General features: G+C 47.2%; 1 protein-coding gene across 4 annotated transcripts in view; it reads left to right on the top strand.

The window, feature by feature from the left end:
• Window positions 1-5,928: 5,928 nt before the first annotated feature.
• LOC147105284 (differentially expressed in FDCP 6 homolog) overlaps window positions 5,929-22,981 on the top strand; it is a 200,855-nt gene continuing 183,802 nt past the window's right edge. For 3 of the 4 annotated variants that reach the window (XM_086011478.1, XM_086011477.1, XM_086011479.1), the window contains exon 1: window positions 5,931-6,140. In XM_086011478.1, the coding sequence (XP_085867604.1) occupies window positions 6,045-6,140 (96 nt within the window). In that variant the 5' untranslated portion in view covers window positions 5,931-6,044. Of the gene's footprint in view, window positions 6,141-22,981 lie in introns of all 4 variants that reach the window. The other variant, XM_086011480.1, reaches the window with a different exon arrangement.

Raw genomic sequence — 22,981 nt, 5'->3', positions numbered from 1 at the left:
CCGGGTGACCAAAGATCAGGAGCGTGGGACTGAAGTGTGTTGTGTCCGTGTGTTAATGGAGACACGGAATGCAGGAATTGGTTTAACAGGTGTTTACTGAACAAAGTCTGGAGGTGAACTAAAAGATACAAGACACTATACAGGCTTATATAGCCCGAGTGGCCACTACCGGCATTACAGTACACAGGGGCTCTTAAAGGCACATACACCACAATTCCTCCCCTTTTAGACAACCAGTACATAATATTTTAAGTAGTTGTTATTAACATGTGTACAAGAACAATAATCTACACATTTGCTGCAGTTAATCAATTATAAGTCAGTCTCTCTGGAGGCTTCCTGACTCGGTCCGGATAACGCCTCGGTGGTGTAGTAGTTTCCGGTGGTGTAGTAGGTTCTTTTGGCAAGGTTGATTTGGCTTGAATGCCAGTGTCGGGTTCATCTGGTTCCAGTATTACCGGATCGGAGGTAGATACTATGGGTATCTCTGCTTCATCATTAGGCGTATAGAGTGGTGGTGTAGATTGTCCCTTTTCGGATGACTCTATGATCTGGTCAGCATGGCGCCTTATTATGCTTTCTCCAATGTCCACGGTATACATCAGTGGTCCTAGTCATGTGCAAATAGTTCCAGGCTGCCATTTCTCGGTACGGTAGTCCCGGGCCAAAACTTGTTGACCTATCTGGAAGGTTCTAGTTGGCCTTTCATTCATGCCTTGAAATTGCCGGTTCTCTACGTCCCTTCTGATGTTTGGCTTGATCAAATCCAGCCGGCATCTTAGTCTTCTATTGAAAAACATCATGGCGGGAGTTTGGTTTGTAACCACATGTGTTGCATTCCTGTATGCAAACAAGAAGTTATCTACCTTATGCTGTAGATTTATGTCTTCATTACCCATGGCCTTTATGGCCTTCTTGAAGGTCTGGACAAACCTTTCAGCCAATCCATTGGTGGCGGGATGGTATGGGGCGGACGTGTAGTGCTTAACCCCATTGTTTTTTAAGAACTTCCTGAATTCTTCGGACACAAATTGCGGTCCATTATCAGAACAGATCTGTTCAGGCAGCCCATTCCTGGCAAATATGGTCCTTAATACTGTGATGGTTTTTTCTGTGGTGGTGGAGGACATCTTTATTACCTCCGGCCACTTGGAGTGTGCATCAACCGCGATTAAGAACATTGAGTCCATAAATGGACCAGCAAAGTCGATGTGTACCCTTTGCCATGGAGATGAGGGCCACTCCCATGGATGTAGAGGGGCTTGTGGTGGGGCGTTTTGGACCTTCTGGCATCCTAGACAGCCCTTGGTCATTTCTTCGATGTCTCCATCGATACCTGGCCACCACACAAACGCTCTGGCTAGGTTCTTCATTTTCACTCCACCCAGATGCCCCTCGTGAAGCTCCTTTAGCACTTTATCCTGGAGTTTGGGTGGAATCACCACTCTGGATCCACACATCAAGGTTCCTCGGCACACTGACAGCTGTTCTCTTCTTTGCGAGAATGCTGGCAACAGTGGTTCGCCATGTGCTGGCCATCCATTCACCATTAAATCATAGACTCGTGAGAGAGTCAGGTCATTTCTCGTTTCCCTTTCAATGGTAGAATTTGTTACTGGTAGACATTCCACTATGGTTGAGTGGAACACCTCCACTGGGTCCACTGTAGGTGCCTCTTCTATCGTTGGCAACGGTAGACGCGATAAACCGTCAGCATTTCCATGCTGTTTTGATCCTTTGTATTCTATGTCATATTGGTGTGCCCTTAGGAAAAGGGACCACCTCTGTAGCCTTTGCGCTGTCATAATGGGAACGCACTTTTTAGGGTTGAATATGGAGACGAGGTGTTGATGGTCAGTCAACAAGGTAAATTTTTGTCCGTGTAGGTAATGGTTGAATTTCTTCACTCCCCATACCAGGCTGAGTGCTTCCCTGTCGATCTGGGCATAGTTACGCTCAGCTGAGTTCAATGAGCATGACGCAAAAGCTATCGGCCGCTCCGAGCCATCAGGGAATCTATGCGATAATACCGCTCCTACGCCGTAAGGGGATGCATCGCACGCCAGCCTGATTGGCAGTGATGGGTTCTAATGAGCCAAAACTTCCTTGGACGTGATCAAGCTTTTACATTTATGGAAGGCATGTTTACAGTCTTAGCTCCATTTCCAAATTACTCCCGTTTGTAGCAGTTCGTTAAGAGGGTGCAGAACAGTTGACAAGTTCGGTAAAAATTTATGATAGTAATTTATCAATCCCAGGAACGACCTTAATTGTGAGACATTTTCAGGTGCTGGGGCTTTTATGACCGCTTCAATTTTTTCAGGTGACTTATGCAACCCTTCTTCGTTAATTATGTGGCCACAATATGATATTTGTTTCTGGAAAAATTCGCACTTGGGGCGATTTGCTCGTAGGCCCCGTTCTCTCAGCCTACTGAGCACCTGCTCCAAATTGGCAAGGTGCTCGTTGTCGTTTTCTCCTGTTACAAGGATGTCGTCTAGGTAGCATTGAGTCCCCGGAATCCCTTGCAGGACTTGCTCCATAGCTCTTTGCCAGATAGCTGGAGCTGATGCTATTCCGAAAACCAGTTGATTGTACTGGTACAGGCCTTTGTGTGTGTTTATCGTGAGATACTTTTTAGAGGCCTCCTCAACCTCCATCTGTAGATATGCCTGTGCCAAGTCAATTTTGGTGAAACGTTTCCCTCCGGATAGTGAGGCGAAAATATCTTCTATCCTCAGAAGAGGATACTGTACTGTGTGAAGGACCGAGTTTACAGTCACCTTGAAGTCCCCACAGATGCGAATTTTTCTCTGTTCTTCAGGTTTATCATTATTCAACGTTTTCTTCATGACCGGGACGATGGGTGTTGCCCACTCGCTCCAATCTATCTTGGATAACACGCCTGCCTTTTCCAAATTCTCCAGCTCTGCCTCGACTGCTGGATGAATTGCATATGGCACCGGCCTTGACTTAAAAAACTTGGGAATTGACGCATCTTCCACTTTTATTGAGGCGGTGACGCCTTTCAAGGTCCCTAGTTCCTGTTGAAACACTTCTTTGGCGTTGGCCAAGATGTCTTTTAATCGTTCAGGTTTGACGTCATCATCATTTTTTTTTTCACTGGTCACCGTCAGTGCCTGAATGGAGTGCCAGTCTAAACGTATCTTCCTGATCCATTCACGTCCCAACAGCGGTGGACCACCATCTTGCAGAACGTATAAATACAACTTCTGTATTTCCTTGCCGTTGTATACAACAGGCACCCTTATTTTCCCTCTGGGGTATACTTTCTGCCCCGTATATGTCTTCAAGATAATGGATGTGTCTTTCAGAGGTATATGCGGAAATAGCCGCTCGCAATCCCGTCGACTTATGACGGTCAGAGCTGATCCTGTATCTAGCTCCATTTTAACTGGGGACCCCGCTATCGTGAGGGTAACCCAAATGGTCTGGTAATCTTCTTTGGCAATTACATTATGTAATTTGAGAGAGCTTAGTCTCTTGTTTCCGGAGTCGCTATTGCTCTTCTGGTCTTCGGAGCTACTGTCCATCATCATTTGTACCTTTCTGTACTTTTCCTTATTGATTTTTTTTCTGTCAGTGGATTTTTTGTTTCCAGATCGGCATACACGTGTAATGTGTCCCATCTTTCCGCATTGCCTGCATGCTTTGTCCTTGAACCAGCAGTCACTCTGGTAATGGGTGGATCTGCCGCAGCGATAACATCTCTCGAAACCCCGTGTCATTTCATGGGTGCCGAAGTCCTGTGGCTTTTGCTGTATCTCTGCAGCTCCTCTTGTTGCTGCTTCGTATGATACAGCCACACTGAAAGCCTTGTCCAGTGTCAAATCTTTCTCAGAAAGTAGCCTTTTTTGTGTTCCTTCACTTAGGAGACAGCAGACGAATTTGTCTCGTAGAGAATCTGCCAGTCCTGCCCCGAATTGGTAGTGTAAGGTATCAACAATTTCCTTAAAATTCTTGTCCATCGGTTTGGCTGGAGTGATTAAGTTTCATAACAGCCTGTATGTCCTTGCACCCATTAGATTTAGAAGTACCGATGCCTTTTTATCATCCTTTATTTCATTCGCTGTGCAATATACCTCCACTCTTTCCACATATGTGGTCCAATCCTCTACATCACTATCGAAAGCAGTAACATTGCCAGTCTTAGGCATCCTGAAAAAAAAAGGCGCCTCCCGCGCTTTCCTTCCCTGCCGAAATAAAAATGGCGCCTCCCGCACTTTGCCGCCGTTGCTGACAACGCTGTTCTCCGCGGTTTTTATTTATACAGATATTTTTAATAGTCGGAGACTCGTTCCCGCCGGACTCTCTGGGACTTTTCCCTCCCTCTGCTTGGTCCGAACGCCGACCTGCTTTGCAGCGCTGGCTGTCTCCCGAGTGCTCCACCCTCCGTCTCTGTTTGCCTCCGCCTTCGCTGCTCGGCCCCGCTGCAGAGCCAGCCGATCGAGCCCCAGCCCGCTGCCCAGGAAGGATTATTGCAGTACCTGCCACCAGCCCGGCTAGTTTTCTTTTTTTTTTCCTTCGACCTTCGTCTGAGGAATCGATCTCCTTGAGGTGCTGCCGAATTGCAGGTAAGTCCGTTTCCAATTCGTCGCCACTGTTGTGTCCGTGTGTTAATGGAGACACGGAATGCAGGAGTTGGTTACAAGACACTATACAGGCTTATATAGCCCGAGTGCATTACAGTACACAGGGGCTCTTAAAGGCACATACACCACAAAGTGCAGCCAAAAATTGTGGAGCAGCCCCTTCAACTAATGCAAGAGGGGCTGCAACCTCTCACACTCTACGTAAACATGGAACACGGACTCCTCCAGGCCGCAGAAAAGGCACGCGGCCTGGGAGTCCGTGAACCTACTTAAAACCTTATGGCACGGGACTGCTCCGTGCAACACCCTCCAGGCCAAGTCCCCAATAGATAAAGGGAGGACTCCCGTGTAGAGAGCTCTCCATTGGGGACCCCCGCCTCCTCCGGATGGCAAGATGGTGCGCCAAGGCGTGTCTAGATGGCAGACGAGCCATCCACCCGCAACATTTGTCTCTCCACAGGTGCTGGCTGACCTGCTGAGTGGTTGCAGCATTTTCTGTTTTTAATTGGAGATTCCCAGCATCTGCAATGGTATTGCTTTGGTATATGAATGGAAGCCTATGGCACCTCAAAGCACTGGAGAGGTACCACCAACGCTGCCTCCACAAGATCCTGCAAATCCATTGGCAGGATAGGCGCACCAACGTTGGTGTTCTTGCTCAGGCCAACATCCCCAGCATCGAAGCTCTGACCAAGCTCGATCTGCTCCGATGGACGGGTCACATTGTCTGCATGCCCGATACGAGACTCCCAAAACAAGCATTCTACTCGGAGCTCCGGCACAGCAAGAGAGCCCCAGGTGGGCAGAGGAAACGCTTCACTGACACCCTCAAAGCCTCCTTGAAAAAGTGCAACATCCCCACCGACACCTGGGAATCCCTGGCCCAAGACCGCACAAAGTGGAGGAGAAGCATCCGGGAAAGGCGCCGAACACCTCGAGTCTCTCCGCTGGAAGCCAAGCGCAGGCAGCGCAAGGAGTGCACGTCAACCCAAGCACCCCACCCACCGTCTGCCCCACCTGTGACAGAGACTGTAGGTCCCGCATTGGACTCATCAGTCACCTGCGAACTCATTTTTAATGTGGAAGCAAGTCATCCTCGGTTCCCAGGGACTGCCTAAGAAGAGAATATTTTTTGTTCCTTCTGTTTGATGCTAAATATACCAGCAAACTCAGTAATCAGTGTGCATATATATATATAGAGAGAGAGAGGGCGGGTAATTGTGTGAGCCGGAAAGTCTGTAATTGAGTAAAAGAGGGAGTGTGTGTGGTTGGGCAGAGAGTAGCACTTTGCGGGCGGGCGGGCGCGCGCCTGAGTGTGGCAGTGAGCGAGCGGGAGCGCGGTCCCGGGGAGGCTGACGTCAGGCTGGGCTCGTCCCCGCCGCCCCGTGCCCGCGCCTCCCTGCCTGCTCGCCTGTCGCAGTCGGTGCAGTGATGGAGCTGCGGAGCGAGCTGCTCAAGTCCATCTGGTACGCGTTCACAGCGCTGGACGTGGAGAAAAGTGGCAAAGTCTCCAAATCGCAGCTGAAGGTAAAGCGCTGGGCGGCTGCCCGACTCACTCAGTCAGTCGGCGGCTCCCCCGCAGCGGGGAGAGGGGGAGCGGACACTCCTTCAACTTTGAGCCTTGCTAGTCGGTGCCTGCCTTGTGTTTGGGGAGGGAGTTGGTACTTGGGGATGTGGCACTCTTTTAAAAAAACAAAAAAGAACAACTCAACTGCGGTACAAGTTTGTGTTGATATATTTTTGTGTGTTTTTAAAAAAAAACGTAATCTCAGAGCACCTTTCTAATGGAGTTTTAAGTGGCAGGAAGTTATTCAACACCTCATAATGCGTCAAAAGGGCAGAGGGTGTGAGGGCTGTTGCTTTAAACTCGTAAACTTGCCCTTTTGCTCTGTGTTTTATTGTTTTTATATATAGATGAGTATTTGTGTTTAGTGTCCTGGACAAAGTAAACCAGCTGCCCACCCCTGTGTGGTTTTTTTTTAAGCCATAGACTTGCCTTGGCTCCAGTACAGTAAATATTTCACTTGTAGCTTCTACAGACAAGAACTGGCCAAGTTTAGACTCAAACTGGGACCATTTTATATGAAATGTCTCGAAATGTAAATTTGACAGAGCTACCAGACTTTTTCATGTGTACTTGTATGCAAGAGACGCACACACAGGAAATACACTGCACCACCGACACAGAAGTGGTTAGAAATTCTTCTGCAGTACAGAAGCAATCGTGACTCACCGGTTCTTTAAAACTAATGTCCCATAATCATGTGTGAATAATGCAAAGATTTTCCTGATCATATACCGTTTACCATATACATCTCCAGTTATATGTTTTGTAAGCGTAACTGTAATTGGGTCTCCTAAAATGTTAATGCAGCATGATAGATCAAAAGAGGGTTGTTGGAAAGTGACAGCATAAGATTAAAAGATACAGCTGACATTTTGACATCCTTTGTATAGGCTGATGGAGGATATTGGTCTCTTAATATTTTTTAGTTATATTCATTTTATTGGGCACCTGATCATTTTATCAGAAAGAAAGTTGATCTTGACAGTTTCTTTGTGTTCAAGTTTAAACTACATGCTAAATAACATTTGAAAGATATCAAGAGCTGATGTGCTTTTTCAATGGCCCCTGAGTGCCAAGACACTTTTTTTTAGTTTAAAAATAGATGAGAGGGTAGTGCAGAGGAAGTCCTGTTGGTGCTGGTGCAGTCGAGCGCCCTATTGGCTCGGAAGAATATATATATGAGTGATCAGAAAGATAGAACTGTCTGGGGGGTGTATGAAAAATTGTTAATGACTTCCTGAAGATTGGTGGAAGGAGCACAATTTGCATGTTTTCTGTTGCCTGAGAAGAAAGTGACATTTCAACCGTAGTTTGATTCTGACTAATCGGCAGTGGAAATCGCAATCAGAAAATTCGTACTCAACCAGCTGTATAAGGGGATCTTTATAAAATAGTTGATACTGTATGCAGCTTCTCTGTTGAGCAAAGGTGTTCTAGTTGCTGTGTGTTAGAGTAAAAGCTGCAATATAACTGTTATGTAAGGCGTAGTTTGCCAACATCGACAACAGTCACTGAACTTCATTTGTATGTGAAGCGTTTTGAGATGTTTGAGAACTCTGATCAGGCACTCTATAAATATATCTTTCTAGTGTTATTACTTTGCTCAGAATGATGGTGTAAAGACCCAAAAGATTTTGCTTTTCATAAACTACATCCCAATAGCACTTATCAGTACCTGTTCTCAAGATTAAACTGTTAAGGAAAGAAAGAACTTGCATTTATATAACACCTTTCACAACTTCTGGACGTCCCAAAGCACTTTACATCCAATTAAGTACTTTTGATGTGCAGTGATTGTTGTAATATAGGTGAACGCAGCAGCCAATATGTGCACAGCAAGGTCCCACGAACAGTGATGGGACAAAAGACCAGCTAATCTGTTTTTGGTGGTATTGGTTGAGACAAATGTTGGCCAGGACTCTGGGAGCACTCACCCACTCTTCTTTGAAAAATGCAGAGGGATCTTTTTATGTCGATTTGAGAGGGCTGACAGGGCCTCGGTTTAACATCTCAACCGAAAGATGGCACGTCAGACAGTGCAGCATTTCCTCGGTACTGTACTGAAGTGTCAGCCTAGATTATGTGCTCCAGTGTCTGGCGTGGGACTTGAACCCGTGACCTTCTGACTTAGAGTGCTGCCACGGTTGACACTTTTAGCCGAATGTTTTGTTTAAACAGTAAGTGAAGCAATGACATGATTCGGCTTTGAGGAGTTACTGAGCCCAGCACTATTATGGAGCTGCATTGTTTAGTGACTATCCTTCATACTGTCAGGCTCAGTAGCCTTTGATCATTTAATAAAAAGTAAGTCTTCAACCCAGCCTAGGAAGGGCCAGTATGGTATTTCCATTTCACGCCCCAGACATCCTTTTGGTCCTTGGAGTGAGAATCCCAAACTGTAGCCATTTTTATGGTATAGATGCGTACACACTTGGAACTGGGTTGTGACTTCCCAAACTCGTATGTCTTCATAAATCACCAGTAATCAAAAGAATTGTCACCCACTCACATCCAATGTTCCCCCTAATTTGTTTTTGGGTGCACGGTCCCTTTAACGGGCTGAACAGCCCATTCAAAGTTTCGCCCATGCGTGGAATTTCCCATTTAAAAAGCCAGTCCTGGGCCGCGCAGCTTAGAGGGAACATTGGTCACATCTGCATGCAGAAAGGCCCATGTTCCTCATTTACCCCCCCCCCCCCCCACCCTCATTTTTCTCCCCAGCATTCCTGGAAATGCTGACTCTTGTTACGAGGTTTGGTTCCTCGGGTACCTTACCGAACAATCCCACAAAAGTTTTGAGTTTAGAAGGTTAGCTGGGCAATTTAGGAATGACATCAGGCAGCACTTTTTTACAAAAATGGTAGTGAAAATCTGGAACTCTCCCTGCCCCCCAAAAGGACACGGGTGCTGGATCAATTTGAAATGTTCACAGCTGAGATTGATTTTTTATTCGGTAAGGGTATCGAGGGATATGGAGCAAAGGTGGGTAAATGGAGTTGAGGTGCAGATCAGCCATGACCTGATTGAATGGCGGAACAGACTCCAGGGGCTGAAGGGCCTGCTCCTGTTACTATGTTCCAATTGGCTATTCTTCATGTGTGATCCTAGACAGTGAGAGTTAGTAGACGTTTCAATCTCATTTAGGCTTCAGTCAAGCTCAATCTTGTCCTCACCTGAAGTTCACATAGATACATAGAAGATAGGAGCAGGAGTAGGCCATTCGGCCCCTCGAGCCTGCTCCGCCATTCAATGAGATCATGGCTGATCATCCAAATTCAGTACCCTATCCCTGCCTTCTCCCCATGTCCCTTGATCCCTTTAGCCTTAAGAAATATATCCAAATCCTTCTTGAATATATTTAATGAATTGGCCTCCACTGCCTTCTGTGGTAGAGAATTCCACAGGTTCACCACTCTCTGGGTGAAGAAATTCCTCCTCATCTCTGTCCTAAATGGCTTACCCCTTATCCTTAGACTGTGACCCCTGGTTCTGGACTCCCTGGCCATCGGGAACATCCTGCAGCCAGTCTGTCTAGTCCTGTTAGAATTTTATAAGTTTCAATGAGATCCCCTCTCATTCTTCTAAACTCCAGCGAGTATAAGCCCAATCGACCCAATCTCTCCTCGTACGTCGTACACATGCATTTCAAGTAGGGGGTCACTCGCTAGTATTCAGGAGTGAGAACCCAGCCTGATTTTATTTTTTCCCCCTTCCTTATCCAGAAATGCCATTTGATTTTAGGCTTGAAAAGATTCCTGTGAAAGATTCATCTGTCTGTATCACTGTTTCTGTAATATTTACTTACAAATCTCTTTACATTAGACAATGTCATAAAATTTTACTTCAAAGAGTACATTTCTACTTCTACACACAAGGTACAATACTAGTAGTGGGAGCAGCCTGGTAGCCGTAACAATACCACAGTATTGATTGCTGTTGAACCAATTCAAGGTCTGTAGGTCACAGAGGCAGAAAGAGAAGAGGCATCAATGGAGCTGACGGAAACTAGCTTCACCAAGGACTGCTGCTAGTACTGCTTGTCGATATGCTGGGTAATCTTCTGACTTTGTTGGCAGCCTGCCGTGATCGCACCAGAAATTCTGGTGCATGCTGGGCACCATTTTCCAGCCAGGAACACAATAACAACAACTTGCATTTATATAGCGCCTTTAACGTAGTAAAACGTCCCAAGGTGCTTCACAGGAGGTTATCAATCAAAATTTGACACCGAACCACATAAGATTTTAGGACAGGTGACCAAAAGCTTGGTCCTACAGGTAGGTTTTAAATAGCGTCTTAGAGGAGGCGGAGAGGTTTAGGGAGGGAATTCCAGAGCTTAGGCAGCTGAAGGCACGGCCACCAATGGTGGAGCGATGAACATCAGGGATGCGTAAGTGGCCAGAAATGGGGGAGCGCAGAGATCTCAGAGTTGTAGGGCTGGAGGAGGTTACAGAGATAGGGAGGGGCGAGGCCATGTTGGGATTTGAAAACAAAGATGCGAATTTTAAATTCGAGGTGTTGCCGGACTGGGAGCTAATGTAGGTCAGCGAGCACAGGGGTGATGGGGGGAGCGGGACTTGGTGCGAGTTAGGATATGGGCAACAGGGTCTTGGATGAGCTCAAGTTTACGGAGGGTGCAAGTAGGGAGGTCGGCCAGGAGAACATTGGAATAGTCGAGTCTAGTGGCAACACAGGCATGGATGAGGGTATCAGCAGCAGGTGAGCTGGGGCAGGGGTGGAGACGGACGATGTTAAGGAGGTAGAAGTCGGCAGTCTTGGTGATGGAGCGGATTTGTGGTCGGAAACTCAACTCAGGGTTAAATAGGACGCCAAGGTTGTGAAGGTCTGGTTCAGCCTCAGACAGTGGCCAGAGAGAGGGACAGAGTCGGTGGCCAGGGACCGAAGACAATGGCTTCAGTCTTCCCAATATTTAATTGGAGGACATTTCTGCTCATCCAGTACTGGATGTTGAACAAACAGAAGCACAGAGTCAGAAAATTACCACTATCATTTTTTTTTCCTGTTCTCACCAATTCTTGACATTTAACGTTTCCCTGCACATTAAGGGCTATGAACAAACACTCAATGGGATGTTTGACAAACTATTCATTATGATTATTCAGAGAATTATATTTGATTTTTGACATGAAAAGTAGTGGTATAGGGGTTGCAGTCATACTGCAGGTTTGATACAATTACCTGCCTTGAGAGCCGTGTGAGTGGGCAGCAAGCAGTGAATTCCACTGCTCTGTACTCACGTAAAATGGAGCTCTGTACATGTGCACTTAAAGATGTAGGCAGAGCTCCACATACTGATGCTAGTGAAATTACTTATTTCCCCCTCCAGTTTATTCCCCTCCTTTACTGAAGGAGCCAGTTGTACAGTTTCATGGCCACGTCTAGTTCTCCATCGTGTTGTCGAAGGTGCGTTCTTCATGCATGAGCCTCGGCAGCGAGTGTCGGTAGACTAATTGTCACTGGATGACACATACGAGGGGTCACTCTGTTAGCAATGAGGCGTGGGAGCTGTTGCCCCCTCTATAGCTCAGAGGTGCCAGGGCCAGTTGTAGCATCCAAACTGCTGCCCTGGCTAATGTCCAGTAACTCTGCACAGAACCGAACCAGTCACCACCTGCTGTGCATGGCTTAACTGGGGAAATTACCAAAGTTAAAAGAAAGCAGGTGGGACAGTTAGCTCTTTCCTAAGGGAAACTTAAAGGGGTCGCTCATCAGACTGCCTGGTACTTTAAAGGGGTCGTCCATCAGGTATTAAATCAAATGGCATTAGAAAGGAGATCCTAACTGAGTGAACTCTCGTACGGACAGTGGATTTGGAAGGTTTTCCTGGAATTTCATGCTGCTTCCACCTCGCTTTCTCCTTTATGATAGCAAAATACTGCAGATGCTGGAAATCCGAAATAACAACAGAAAATGCTGGAAAAACTCAGCTACCAAGGCAATATCCGCGGAGAGAGAAATAGAGTCAATGTTTCAGGTCGAAACCCTTTGTCTTGACAAAGGGCCATCGACCTGAAACGTTGACTCTGTTTCTCTCTCCACGGATGTTGCCTGCTGAGTTTTTCCAGCATTTTCTGTTGTTATTTCGCTTTCTCCTTTGTTTTACTAACATTTGTTGTGGGATATTGTTGGTAGCTGCTGTAGCTTGGCGAGCAGTTGGGAAATTTTAACTATCAAATTCTTCGACGCTACAGTCGTTGAGATTGTGTGCGTTAAATGATAGTTTAATGTACCCTCAATTCTTTTAAATAATTCTGGGTTTTATGCAAATCCATCCAAAATTCCAAGTTCTGCCTTCCCCCAGTTCCCCAGCAGTGATGGACAGGACCGGGGGCGCAGTGGAGATGAAGGGAGGAAAGCCACACGCTGAAAAAACTGAAATGAAAACAGAAAACTCTGGAAGCATCCTGCTGATCTGTCAGAAGAAACAAAATGGGTTAACCTTTTGCGTGCAGATCCTTTTGTCAGAACTGGATGCTGTAAGATAAGCAAACCCCTTCATAAGCCTGAACAAAATGAATGGCTGGGGCGGACGCAGACAACCCCACATGAACGTCAAGAGGCAAAGGTGTCCAAACTGGTATGAAGAGGCAGCGAATGGGTTTAATAATCCGCAAACCGGTGCTTTCTGGAAAGACGTGATGGAAGACATACAAAAATTCATCTCCGCCAAGCAAAGACATTAAAGGACTTAAGAGCATTGAAAACATCTCCGCAAAAAAGTAGGAGAAAGACAAAGAGGGGCGAAGACGGCTGCAAAGTAGAAGGGGTGTGGGAGAAACAGACAGGAAAATCGGGCCGACATCTATGATCTGAGGTTGTTGTAGTCCGTGTTTAGAGTGGAGGATTATAGAGTTCCCAGGAAGTAGATGAGACACGGTTCTTGAAGTTTACATCGAGCTTGGCTGAAAAGGTGTTGGAAACAAAGGCGAACGCAGCACATCTGTCAGCTTATCACATGGTGCCTGGGAACTGGGTCACATGCACAGGAACGTACAGCTGCAACATGCTGAACCACCTACAGGCAAAATGGCCACCCTGGTCCAGTAGCAAAAGTGTTGCACTGCTTCTAGTTATAACTAAACTCGTATTTAAAAAAAAAAAAAAAAAATTGCTTGCCAAATTAGTGGTGAAATTACTGTATTAAATGTTCCAAGGACACGCCTGCTTCAACTAGAATTCTGCTCAAGTTCTAAAAAGGCATGTTTTACACAGTGGGTTTCTTAACCGCTCCCCTGTTAATCAATCTAGCTAAATCCTCAATATAATATTGAAATAAAATAAAAAAATGTAATGAGTGATTAATTTTAAAATATTTTTGCAAAGTTGAGGTGGGATAATTCCAGTGGCTGCTTGTAATAATTCTGCGAATGTTTCTGGGGGAGTACGGCATCACCACCTTCCCTGCCCCTTACCCAAACCCATCACACTCTCCATCAGATTATTGCGGAAAGCCCACCATTCAGTGATCTCATTAAAGCCAGGCCTGTAGTATTTATTCAGTATGGATTAGGCTGCACTGCTAGAAATGAAGGCACATTAATATGCAATAAATGTCGACTGTCTCTACATTTCTGTTAACACCGTGTTTCTCAAAGTATTGAAAGCTGCCAAAGAGATCGTGGTTTCCCTATGGCTGTCTTAAAAAATTAGACGGTACTTAAAATAAGAAGAAAGTAGCATTGAGTAGAGCCAGTGTAAAATGACACAATATTGAGATGGAATTGTTAAGCTGAACAGTTAAGAGACTCTATAAAAGTTTGTATAGATCCATTAGAGTTCTGAGAGTTTTATGGATAAACAAGTAGCTCAAAGGATACGCCATTTTATAACAATTTCCCCTCTGTGCAAGAGGGCAGAGTGCAATAGGAAGTAAGTATGACATCGGAAGTGTACACGTTACCTAAGACTTTCAGTATATTATAGATGTTGTTTTTGATTAATGAGTGAGAACAGAAAATGTCAGATTAGCATGGTTCTATTTTGTAATTTGAATGTACACCGTGTTTGAAATGAGGGAGGTAGTGATCGACAGACATTGGGCTGGAATTTGCTTGATCGAACTTACTTGGCAATTTAGTCCAAAATTCCCTGATAATTTCATCAGAATGAGCCAGCAAATAAAAATTGGTGTAAAACAAACAGAAAGCAGAGATGCCCCCCTCTGACTTTCCCCATTCACACTCTGTCCCCTCTCTCCACCTCTCAGCCGTAGTTGCAACAACTTAGGACCATGTCTAGATTTATACATGAAGAATGGCCAACTCGTGAGGTACTGTAGGGCAGTCGATGCCTGTGGAACAGTACTCCAGCATGGGTCAGTCAGTCAGTGTCTGTGGAACAGTACTCCAGCATAGGTCAGTCAGTGTCTGTGGAACAGTATTCCAGCATGGGTCAGTCAATGCCTGTGGAACAGTACTCCAGCATGGGTCAGTCAGTGTCTGTGGAACAGTACGCCAGCATGGGTCAGTCAGTCAGTGTCTGTGGAACAGTACTCCAGCATAGGTCAGTCAGTGTCTGTGGAACAGTATTCCAGCATGGGTCAGTCAATGCCTGTGGAACAGTACTCCAGCATGGGTCAGTCAGTGTCTGTGGAACAGTACTCCAGCATGGGTCGGTCAATGCCTGTGGAACAGTACTCCAGCATGGGTCAGTCAATGCCCGTGGTACAGTACTCCAGCATGGGTCAGTCAGTCAGTGTCTGTGGAACAGTACTCCAGCATTGGTCAGTCAGTCAGTGTCTGTGCAACAGTACTCCAGCATGGGTCAGTCAGTGTCTGTGGAACAGTACTCCAGCATGGGTCAGTCGGTGCCTGTGGAACAGTACTCCAGCATGGGTCGGTCAATGCCTGTGGAACAGTACTCCAGCATGGGTCAGTCAATGCCCGTGGTACAGTACTCCAGCATGGGTCAGTCAGTCAGTGTCTGTGGAACAGTACTCCAGCATGGGTCAGTCAGTGTCTGTGGAACAGTACTCCAGCATGGGTCAGTCAGTGACTGTGGAACAGTACTCCAGCATGGGTCAGTCAATGCCTGTGGAACAGTACTCCAGCATGGGTCAGTCAGTGTCTGTGGAACAGTACTCCAGCATGGGTCAGTCAGTGTCTGTGGAACAGTACTCCAGCATGGGTCAGTCAGTGTCTGTGGAACAGTACTCCAGCATAGGTCAGTCAGTGTCTGTGGAACAGTACTCCAGCATGGGTCAGTCAGTGTCTGTGGAACAGTACTCCAGCATAGGTCAGTCAGTCAGTGTCTGTGGAACAGTACTCCAGCATGGGTCAGTCAGTGACTGAGGAACAGTACTCCAGCATTGGTCAGTCAGTCAGTGTCTGTGGAACAGTACTCCAGCATGGGTCAGTCGGTGCCTGTGGAACAGTACTCCAGCATGGGTCAGTCGGTGCCTGTGGAACAGTACTCCAGCATGGGTCAGTCAGTGCCTGTGGAACAGTACTCCAGCATGGGTCAGTCAGTGTCTGTGGAACAATACTCCAGCATGGGTCAGTCAGTGTCTGTGGAACAGTACTCCAGCACAGGTCAGTCAGTCAGTGTCTGTGGAACAGTACTCCAGCATGGGTCAGTCGGTGCCTGTGGAACAGTACTCCAGCATGGGTCAGTCAGTGTCTGTGGAACAGTACTCCAGCATGGGTCAGTCAGTCAGTGACTGTGGAACAGTACTCCAGCATGGGTCAGTCAGTCAGTGTCTGTGGAACAGTACTCCAGCATGGGTCAGTCGGTGCCTGTGGAACAGTACTCCAGCATGGGTCAGTCAATGCCTGTGGAACAGTACTCCAGCATGGGTCAGTCAGTGTCTGTGGAACCGTACTCCAGCATAGGTCAGTCGGTGCCTGTGGAACAGTACTCCAGCATGGGTCAGTCAGTCAGTGTCTGTGGAACAGTACTCCAGCATGGGTCAGTCAGTGTCTGTGGAACAGTACTCCAGCATGGGTCGGTCAATGCCTGTGGAACAGTACTCCAGCATGGGTCAGTCAGTGTCTGTGGAACAGTACTCCAGCATCAGTCAGTCAGTGTCTGTGGAACAGTACTCCAGCATGGGTCGGTCAATGCCTGTGGAACAGTACTCCAGCATGGGTCGGTCAATGCCCGTGGTACAGTACTCCAGCATGGGTCAGTCAGTCAGTGTCTGTGGAACAGTACTCCAGCATGGGTCAGTCAGTGTCTGTGGAACAGTACTCCAGCATGGGTCAGTCAATGCCTGTGGAACAGTACTCCAGCATGGGTCAGTCGGTGCCTGTGGAACAGTACTCCAGCATGGGTCAGTCAGTGTCTGTGGAACAGTACTCCAGCATGGGTCAGTCGGTGCCTGTGGAACAGTACTCCAGCATGGGTCGGTCAATGCCCGTGGTACAGTACTCCAGCATGGGTCAGTCAGTCAGTGTCTGTGGAACAGTACTCCAGCATGGGTCAGTCAGTGTCTGTGGAACAGTACTCCAGCATGGGTCAGTCAGTGACTGTGGAACAGTACTCCAGCATTGGTCAGTCAGTCAGTGTCTGTGGAACAGTACTCCAGCATGGGTCAGTCAGTGTCTGTGGAACAGTACTCCAGCATGGGTCAGTCGGTGCCTGTGGAACAGTACTCCAGCATGGGTCGGTCAATGCCTGTGGAACAGTACACCAGCATGGGTCAGTCAGTCAGTGTCTGTGGAACAGTACTCCAGCATGGGTCAGTCAGTGTCTGTGGAACAGTACTCCAGCATGGGTCGGTCAATGCCTGTGGAACAGTACTCCAGCATGGGTCAGTCAGTGACTGTGGAACAGTATTCCAGCATGGGTCAGTCAATGCCTGTGGAACAGTACTCCAGCATGGGTCAGTCAGTGTCTGTGGAACAGTACTCCAGCATGGGTTGGTCAATGCCTGTGGAACAGTACTCCAGCATGGGTCAGTCAGTGCCTGTGAAACAGTACTCCAGCATGGGTCAGTCAGTGTCTGTGGAACAGTACTCCAGCATGGGTCAGTCAGTGTCTGTGGAACAATACTCCAGCATGGGTCAGTCAGTGTCTGTGGAACAGTACTCCAGCATGGGTCAGTCAGTGTCTGTGGAACAGTACTCCAGCATAGGTCAGTCAGTCAGTGTCTGTGGAACAGTACTCCAGCATGGGTCAGTCAATGCCTGTGGAACAGTACTCCAGCATGGGTCAGTCAATGCCCGTGGTACAGTACTCCAGCATGGGTCAGTCAGTCAGTGTCTGTGGAACAGTACTCCAGCATGGGTCAGTCAGTGTCTGTGGAACAGTACTCCAGCATAGGTCAGTCGGTGCCTGTGGAACAGTACTCCAGCATGGGTCAGTCAGTGCCTGTGGAACAGTACTCCAGCATGGGTCAGTCAGTGCCTGTGGAACAGTACTCCAGCATGGGTCAGTCAGTGTCTGTGGAACAGTACTCCAGCATGGGTCAGTCAGTGTCTGTGGAACAGTACTCCAGCATGGGTCAGTCAGTGTCTGTGGAACAGTACTCCAGCATGGGTCAGTCAGTGACTGTGGAACAGTACTCCAGCATGGGTCAGTCAATGCCTGTGGAACAGTACTCCAGCATAGGTCAGTCGGTGCCTGTGGAACAGTACTCCAGCATTGGTCAGTCAGTCAGTGTCTGTGGAACAGTACTCCAGCATGGGTCAGTCAGTGTCTGTGGAACAGTACTCCAGCATGGGTCAGTCAATGCCTGTGGAACAGTACTCCAGCATAGGTCAGTCAGTGTCTGTGGAACAGTACTCCAGCATGGGTCAGTCAGTGTCTGTGGAACAGTACTCCAGCATGGGTCAGTCAGTGTCTGTGGAACAGTACTCCAGCATGGGTCAGTCGGTGCCTGTGGAACAGTACTCCAGCATGGGTCGGTCAATGCCCGTGGTACAGTACTCCAGCATGGGTCAGTCAGTCAGTGTCTGTGGAACAGTACTCCAGCATGGGTCAGTCGGTGCCTGTGGAACAGTACTCCAGCATGGGTCAGTCGGTGCCTGTGGAACAGTACTCCAGCATGGGTCGGTCAATGCCTGTGGAACAGTACACCAGCATGGGTCAGTCAGTCAGTGTCTGTGGAACAGTACTCCAGCATGGGTCAGTCAGTGTCTGTGGAACAGTACTCCAGCATGGGTCGGTCAATGCCTGTGGAACAGTACTCCAGCATGGGTCAGTCAGTGTCTGTGGAACAGTACTCCAGCATGGGTCAGTCAGTGTCTGTGGAACAGTACTCCAGCATGGGTCAGTCAGTGTCTGTGGAACAGTACTCCAGCATGGGTCAGTCAGTGTCTGTGGAACAGTACTCCAGCATGGGTCAGTCAGTGTCTGTGGAACAGTACTCCAGCATGGGTCAGTCAGTCAGTGACTGTGGAACAGTACTCCAGCATGGGTCAGTCAGTCAGTGTCTGTGGAACAGTACTCCAGCATGGGTCAGTCAATGCCTGTGGAACAGTACTCCAGCATGGGTCAGTCAGTCTCTGTGGAACAGTACTCCAGCATGGGTCAGTCGGTGCCTGTGGAACAGTACTCCAGCATGGGTCAGTCAGTGACTGTGGAACAGTACTCCAGCATGGGTCAGTCAGTGACTGTGGAGCAATACTCCAGCATCAGTCAGTCAGTGTCTGTGGAACAGTACTCCAGCATAGGTTAGTCAGTCGGTGTCTGTGGAACAGTACTCCAGCATGGGTCAGTCGTTGTCTGTGGAACAGTACTCCAGCATGGGTCAGTCAGTGTCTGTGGAACAGTACTCCAGCATGGGTCAGTCAGTGTCTGTGGAACAATACTCCAGCTTTGTGCAAAAATAATAAATTGCAGGACAACGGAGTGTTACAATTTAAATTATTTTAATGAAGCATTAGATCTGATCTGACTCACAACAGCACCGTGTGGACAAGATGGAGTCAGGACCCCTGGGTCTTCCAAACAATAGTAGTCCTTACAGATGCCTGCAGGCCAATGACAACTCAGCATGTGATCACATGCGAATATAATAGGTATTCCTTACAGATGCCTGTGTGCCAATGATAAATCAATATGCAAATGTTACATCCCCTTTTTTTTAAAAGAAAAGTGTTATGCATTACTTTTGAACCTTTCTTCTACATAATGTTCTCAGTAGCATCAACATATAAGTAAACTCAACGTTTAACTAGCACTGAAAACATCTCAACGTTTCAATAACGATGTACAGTTTTTTTTAGGGCAGCCATCCGCCTACACCGTTTGACAGTTCACAAGTCAAGGATAACTCTAGGCTTGACCTCTTGTCCCGACCTTGTGTGGTATGGAACTGATCCTCTCATCGGAATGACGGTGTTGTTCCTTGGTGTTCAGGAAGTGCCTGCGATTACGACGGTACACCTGTCCTTCTGGGGTGCGGACGTGATACGATCGCTCGGTGTCAGCTGGCTGGATGACAACTGGCTTCCAGTAGTCATGCTCCTGGATTCTCCATTGTGCAGCGGCGGCAGTAGTCTAGCTGACCTGTCATAGTACCTCTTTTGGTGTTGCTGTCTCTGTACACGTTTTGCATACACTTGCTTGCAGCTGACGACCTGTCAGGGCCTGTCTGGGATACGGTGAGGTATCATGGGCTCTTTGACATTTGATGGGCGACGTTCTAGACAAATGGAACATTTTCCGACAATGTCCTCAATGTGTTTGCACATTCCGGGCCAAAACATAATGTCACGTGCTCTTTGTTTGCATTCTTCCATGCCCATATGTCCAGCATGAATTTTTGTCAACATCTCTTCCCTGAGACTGGTAGGAATGATGATTTTCTCCCCTTTGAAGGTGATTCTATTGATTTGTGACAGTTCGTCTCTGTGGTTCCAGAATTCAGATATGCTCTGAGGGCATTTCCTCCTTTCCTCAGGCCATCCTTCATGTATGACTTTGCTCAGCAGTGTGAGTTGTGCATCTTTCTCTGTTTCTGCTCGGATCTCCTTCAGTTTTGAGTCACTCACAGGTAAGCTGTTGTACACCATGTGCACCTGCACATCCATGCCTTCACCGAGGCTGCTGTCCTGGTAGCTAAGAGACTTTCTGGAGAGCGTGTCTGCGACAGGAATGTCTTTGCCTGGACGGTGAATGATTGTGAAGTCATACTTCTGTAGCTGAAGGATCATTCTCTGTAGCCTTGGTGGGGCTGCGGCTAGTGGTTTCCTCATGATTGACTCGAGGGGCTTGTGGTCGGATTCCACAATGACTTGTTGGCCATAGACGTATTGGTGGAAACGCTTACATCCAAACAGAATTGCATATAGCTCTTTCTCGATTTGAGCATAGTTGATTTCACTGTCTGTGAGAGATCTGGAAGCGTAGTAATACTGCGCCTAGTCCGTACTTTGACGCGTCCACTTGTAGTCTGAGCTCTTTGTTGGGGTCAAAGTAGGCAAGAACTGGTCCTGGTTCTCTGGTGATTAGGTTTTTCATTTTCTGAAATGCTGTGTCATGTTGTTTGTCCCACAGGAACTCATTGGATTGTTTGAGCAACTGACGCATGGGTGTGTTGATTTCGGAGAGGCTCGGGGCAAACTTGGCTAAGTAGTTAACCATGCCTAGTACTGTCTCTAGCTCTGCGTGGTTCTTCGGCGGCTCCATCTTCTTGATGGTGGAGATTTTCTCTGGATCCAGCTTAATGCCATCAGTTGAGAGGCGATGCCCGAAATAACTGATCTCGGTGGATCCGATTATGCTTTTCTCGGGGTTGAGCCAGATACCTTTCTCCCGTGATCTTTGTAGCATCGCACGGAGGTTCCTGTCATGTTCCTCTCTATTCCTGCCATAGATGAGGATGTCGTCTACGATTGCGACTACTCCGTCGAGGCCTTCATAGGTTTCGTCGATCTTCCGCTGGAATTCATCCTGAGCTAAGACCGAATGGTAAACGCAGAAATCGGTAGCGTCCAAATGGTGTGTTGAACATTGTTAGCTTAGATGACTCTTCCGTGAGCTTGATAGTCCAGTATCCTGATCGTGCGTCCATTACACTGAAGTAACGTGCTCCTACTAGCTTGGGTGTGATGTCATCTAGCGTTGGTAGAGGGTAGTGAGGGCGTTTGATAGCCTTGTTCAAATCTTGGGTCGAGACAGACTCTGAGCTTGCCTGTACATGGTTTCTCAACCACTACTAACGCGTTGACCCACTCTGTCGGTTCTGTTTCCCGGACGATGATTTCTGTATTCTCCATGCTCTGCAGCTCCTCTTTCAGGCGACTACGTAGAGCAAGGGGTATCCTTCTCGGTGGGCAAACCACAGGGGTTGCTGCTGGTTCAAGGTGAATAGTGCATTCACCTGGGAATAGTCTGATTCCTTTGAAAACGTCAGCAAACTCCTCCATGACTGTCTGCTTCTCAACTGGTGCTGTCAATGATAGCACTAGCTCGACGAGGTCCATGTCTAAACATGCCTTTAGACCTAGCACTGGAGGTGCTCGAGTGTCAATAATGTAAAAGTCCAACATCATGTCGCTTTCTTTGTACTTGCATTTCATCACACATGTGCCTTTTACATTGAGCTGCTCACCCCCATAGCTGGTCAGTCTGCGTGAGGTGGGCTGTAGCTCACACTCATCCTTCAAGCTGTGATACTCACTCAGAGGAATTACATTAACCTGAGATCCAGTGTCTAGTTTAAACTTAAGCTCTTTGCCCTGTTTTCCTATCTCAATATCGGCAAAAGCTTGCTCAGTCTCTGAAATCTGTTTTTTCTGTGACACAGAATCAATAAACAGTTCCTCTGCATTTGGCTCTCTATCTGGCATTTGGCTGTCACTCACTGTGTGTACTGTTTTTCCGAAAACAGTCTTGCAAACTTTAGCAAAGTGGTTCCATTTACCACATTTAGTACATTGCCTTCCTTTGGCAGGGCAGTACTCCTTTTCTCCATGCCAGTTGTTTCCACAATATCCACAGTTTTTGAAGCGTTTTATGTCTGTGTTGCCCATTTTTAGAACTCTGAAACACGCTCTCTGGGTGGTGTTCTTTGGTGTGTGTTTATTAACTGCGTGCACTGTCTGCTCACACGAGCTGTTCGTGGCGCCGGTTATGGTTTTCAACTGTGCTTGGGCTATCTCGTGCGATCTAGCTATGTCCATAGCTTTGTCCAGCGTTAGCCCGGACCCAACATTCAAAAGTTTCTCTCTCACTTTAGCTGAATGTATTCCAAACACGATGCGGTCTCTGACCATCTCATCTTTATCTGCATATACACAGTCATTTACCAGCAGTTTTAACTCCGTCACAAACTGTTCAAACGACTCACTAGCTCCTTGTACTTTCTCCTGAAACTTGTACCTAGCGAATATCGTATTTGTCTTGGGCATCACATATGCTTCAAAACGGTCAAAATAACTTTTCAGTACCTTTGCTTCATCCGTGGTGAGAGACCATGTGTTAAGAATGTCTCTCCCTTTTTCTTTGATCCACAGGAGTAGGTAGCTGCATCTTTCTTCCTCCCCTTTGCTTTTCAACGGACCCGAGAACATCAGTTCCACGTGTTGCTTGAACTTGCACCATTCTCTGTAAGTTCAAAGATTCCCAATTTATTCGAGGTACAGGAGCTCCAACGATGTCCATTTCAAATCCCTGTTCTGACACCATGTCTTGTTTTGCACACTTTGTACAAAAATAATAAATTGCAGGACAACGGAGTATTACAATTTAAACTATTTTAATGAAGCATTAGATCTGATCTGAGTCACAACAGCACCGTGTGGACAAGATGGAGTCAGGACCCCTGGGTCTTCCAAACAATAGCAGTCCTTACAGATGCCTGCAGGCCAATTACAACTCAGCATGTGATCAC

This window comes from Somniosus microcephalus, chromosome 18, assembly GCF_052327205.1.
Source record: "Somniosus microcephalus isolate GS21.2 chromosome 18, FLI_Smic_1.0, whole genome shotgun sequence".
Taxonomy (NCBI): domain Eukaryota; kingdom Metazoa; phylum Chordata; class Chondrichthyes; order Squaliformes; family Somniosidae; genus Somniosus; species Somniosus microcephalus.
The sequence above is the reverse complement of the archived record's forward strand: the minus strand, read 5'-3'. Positions and strand labels throughout refer to the sequence as shown.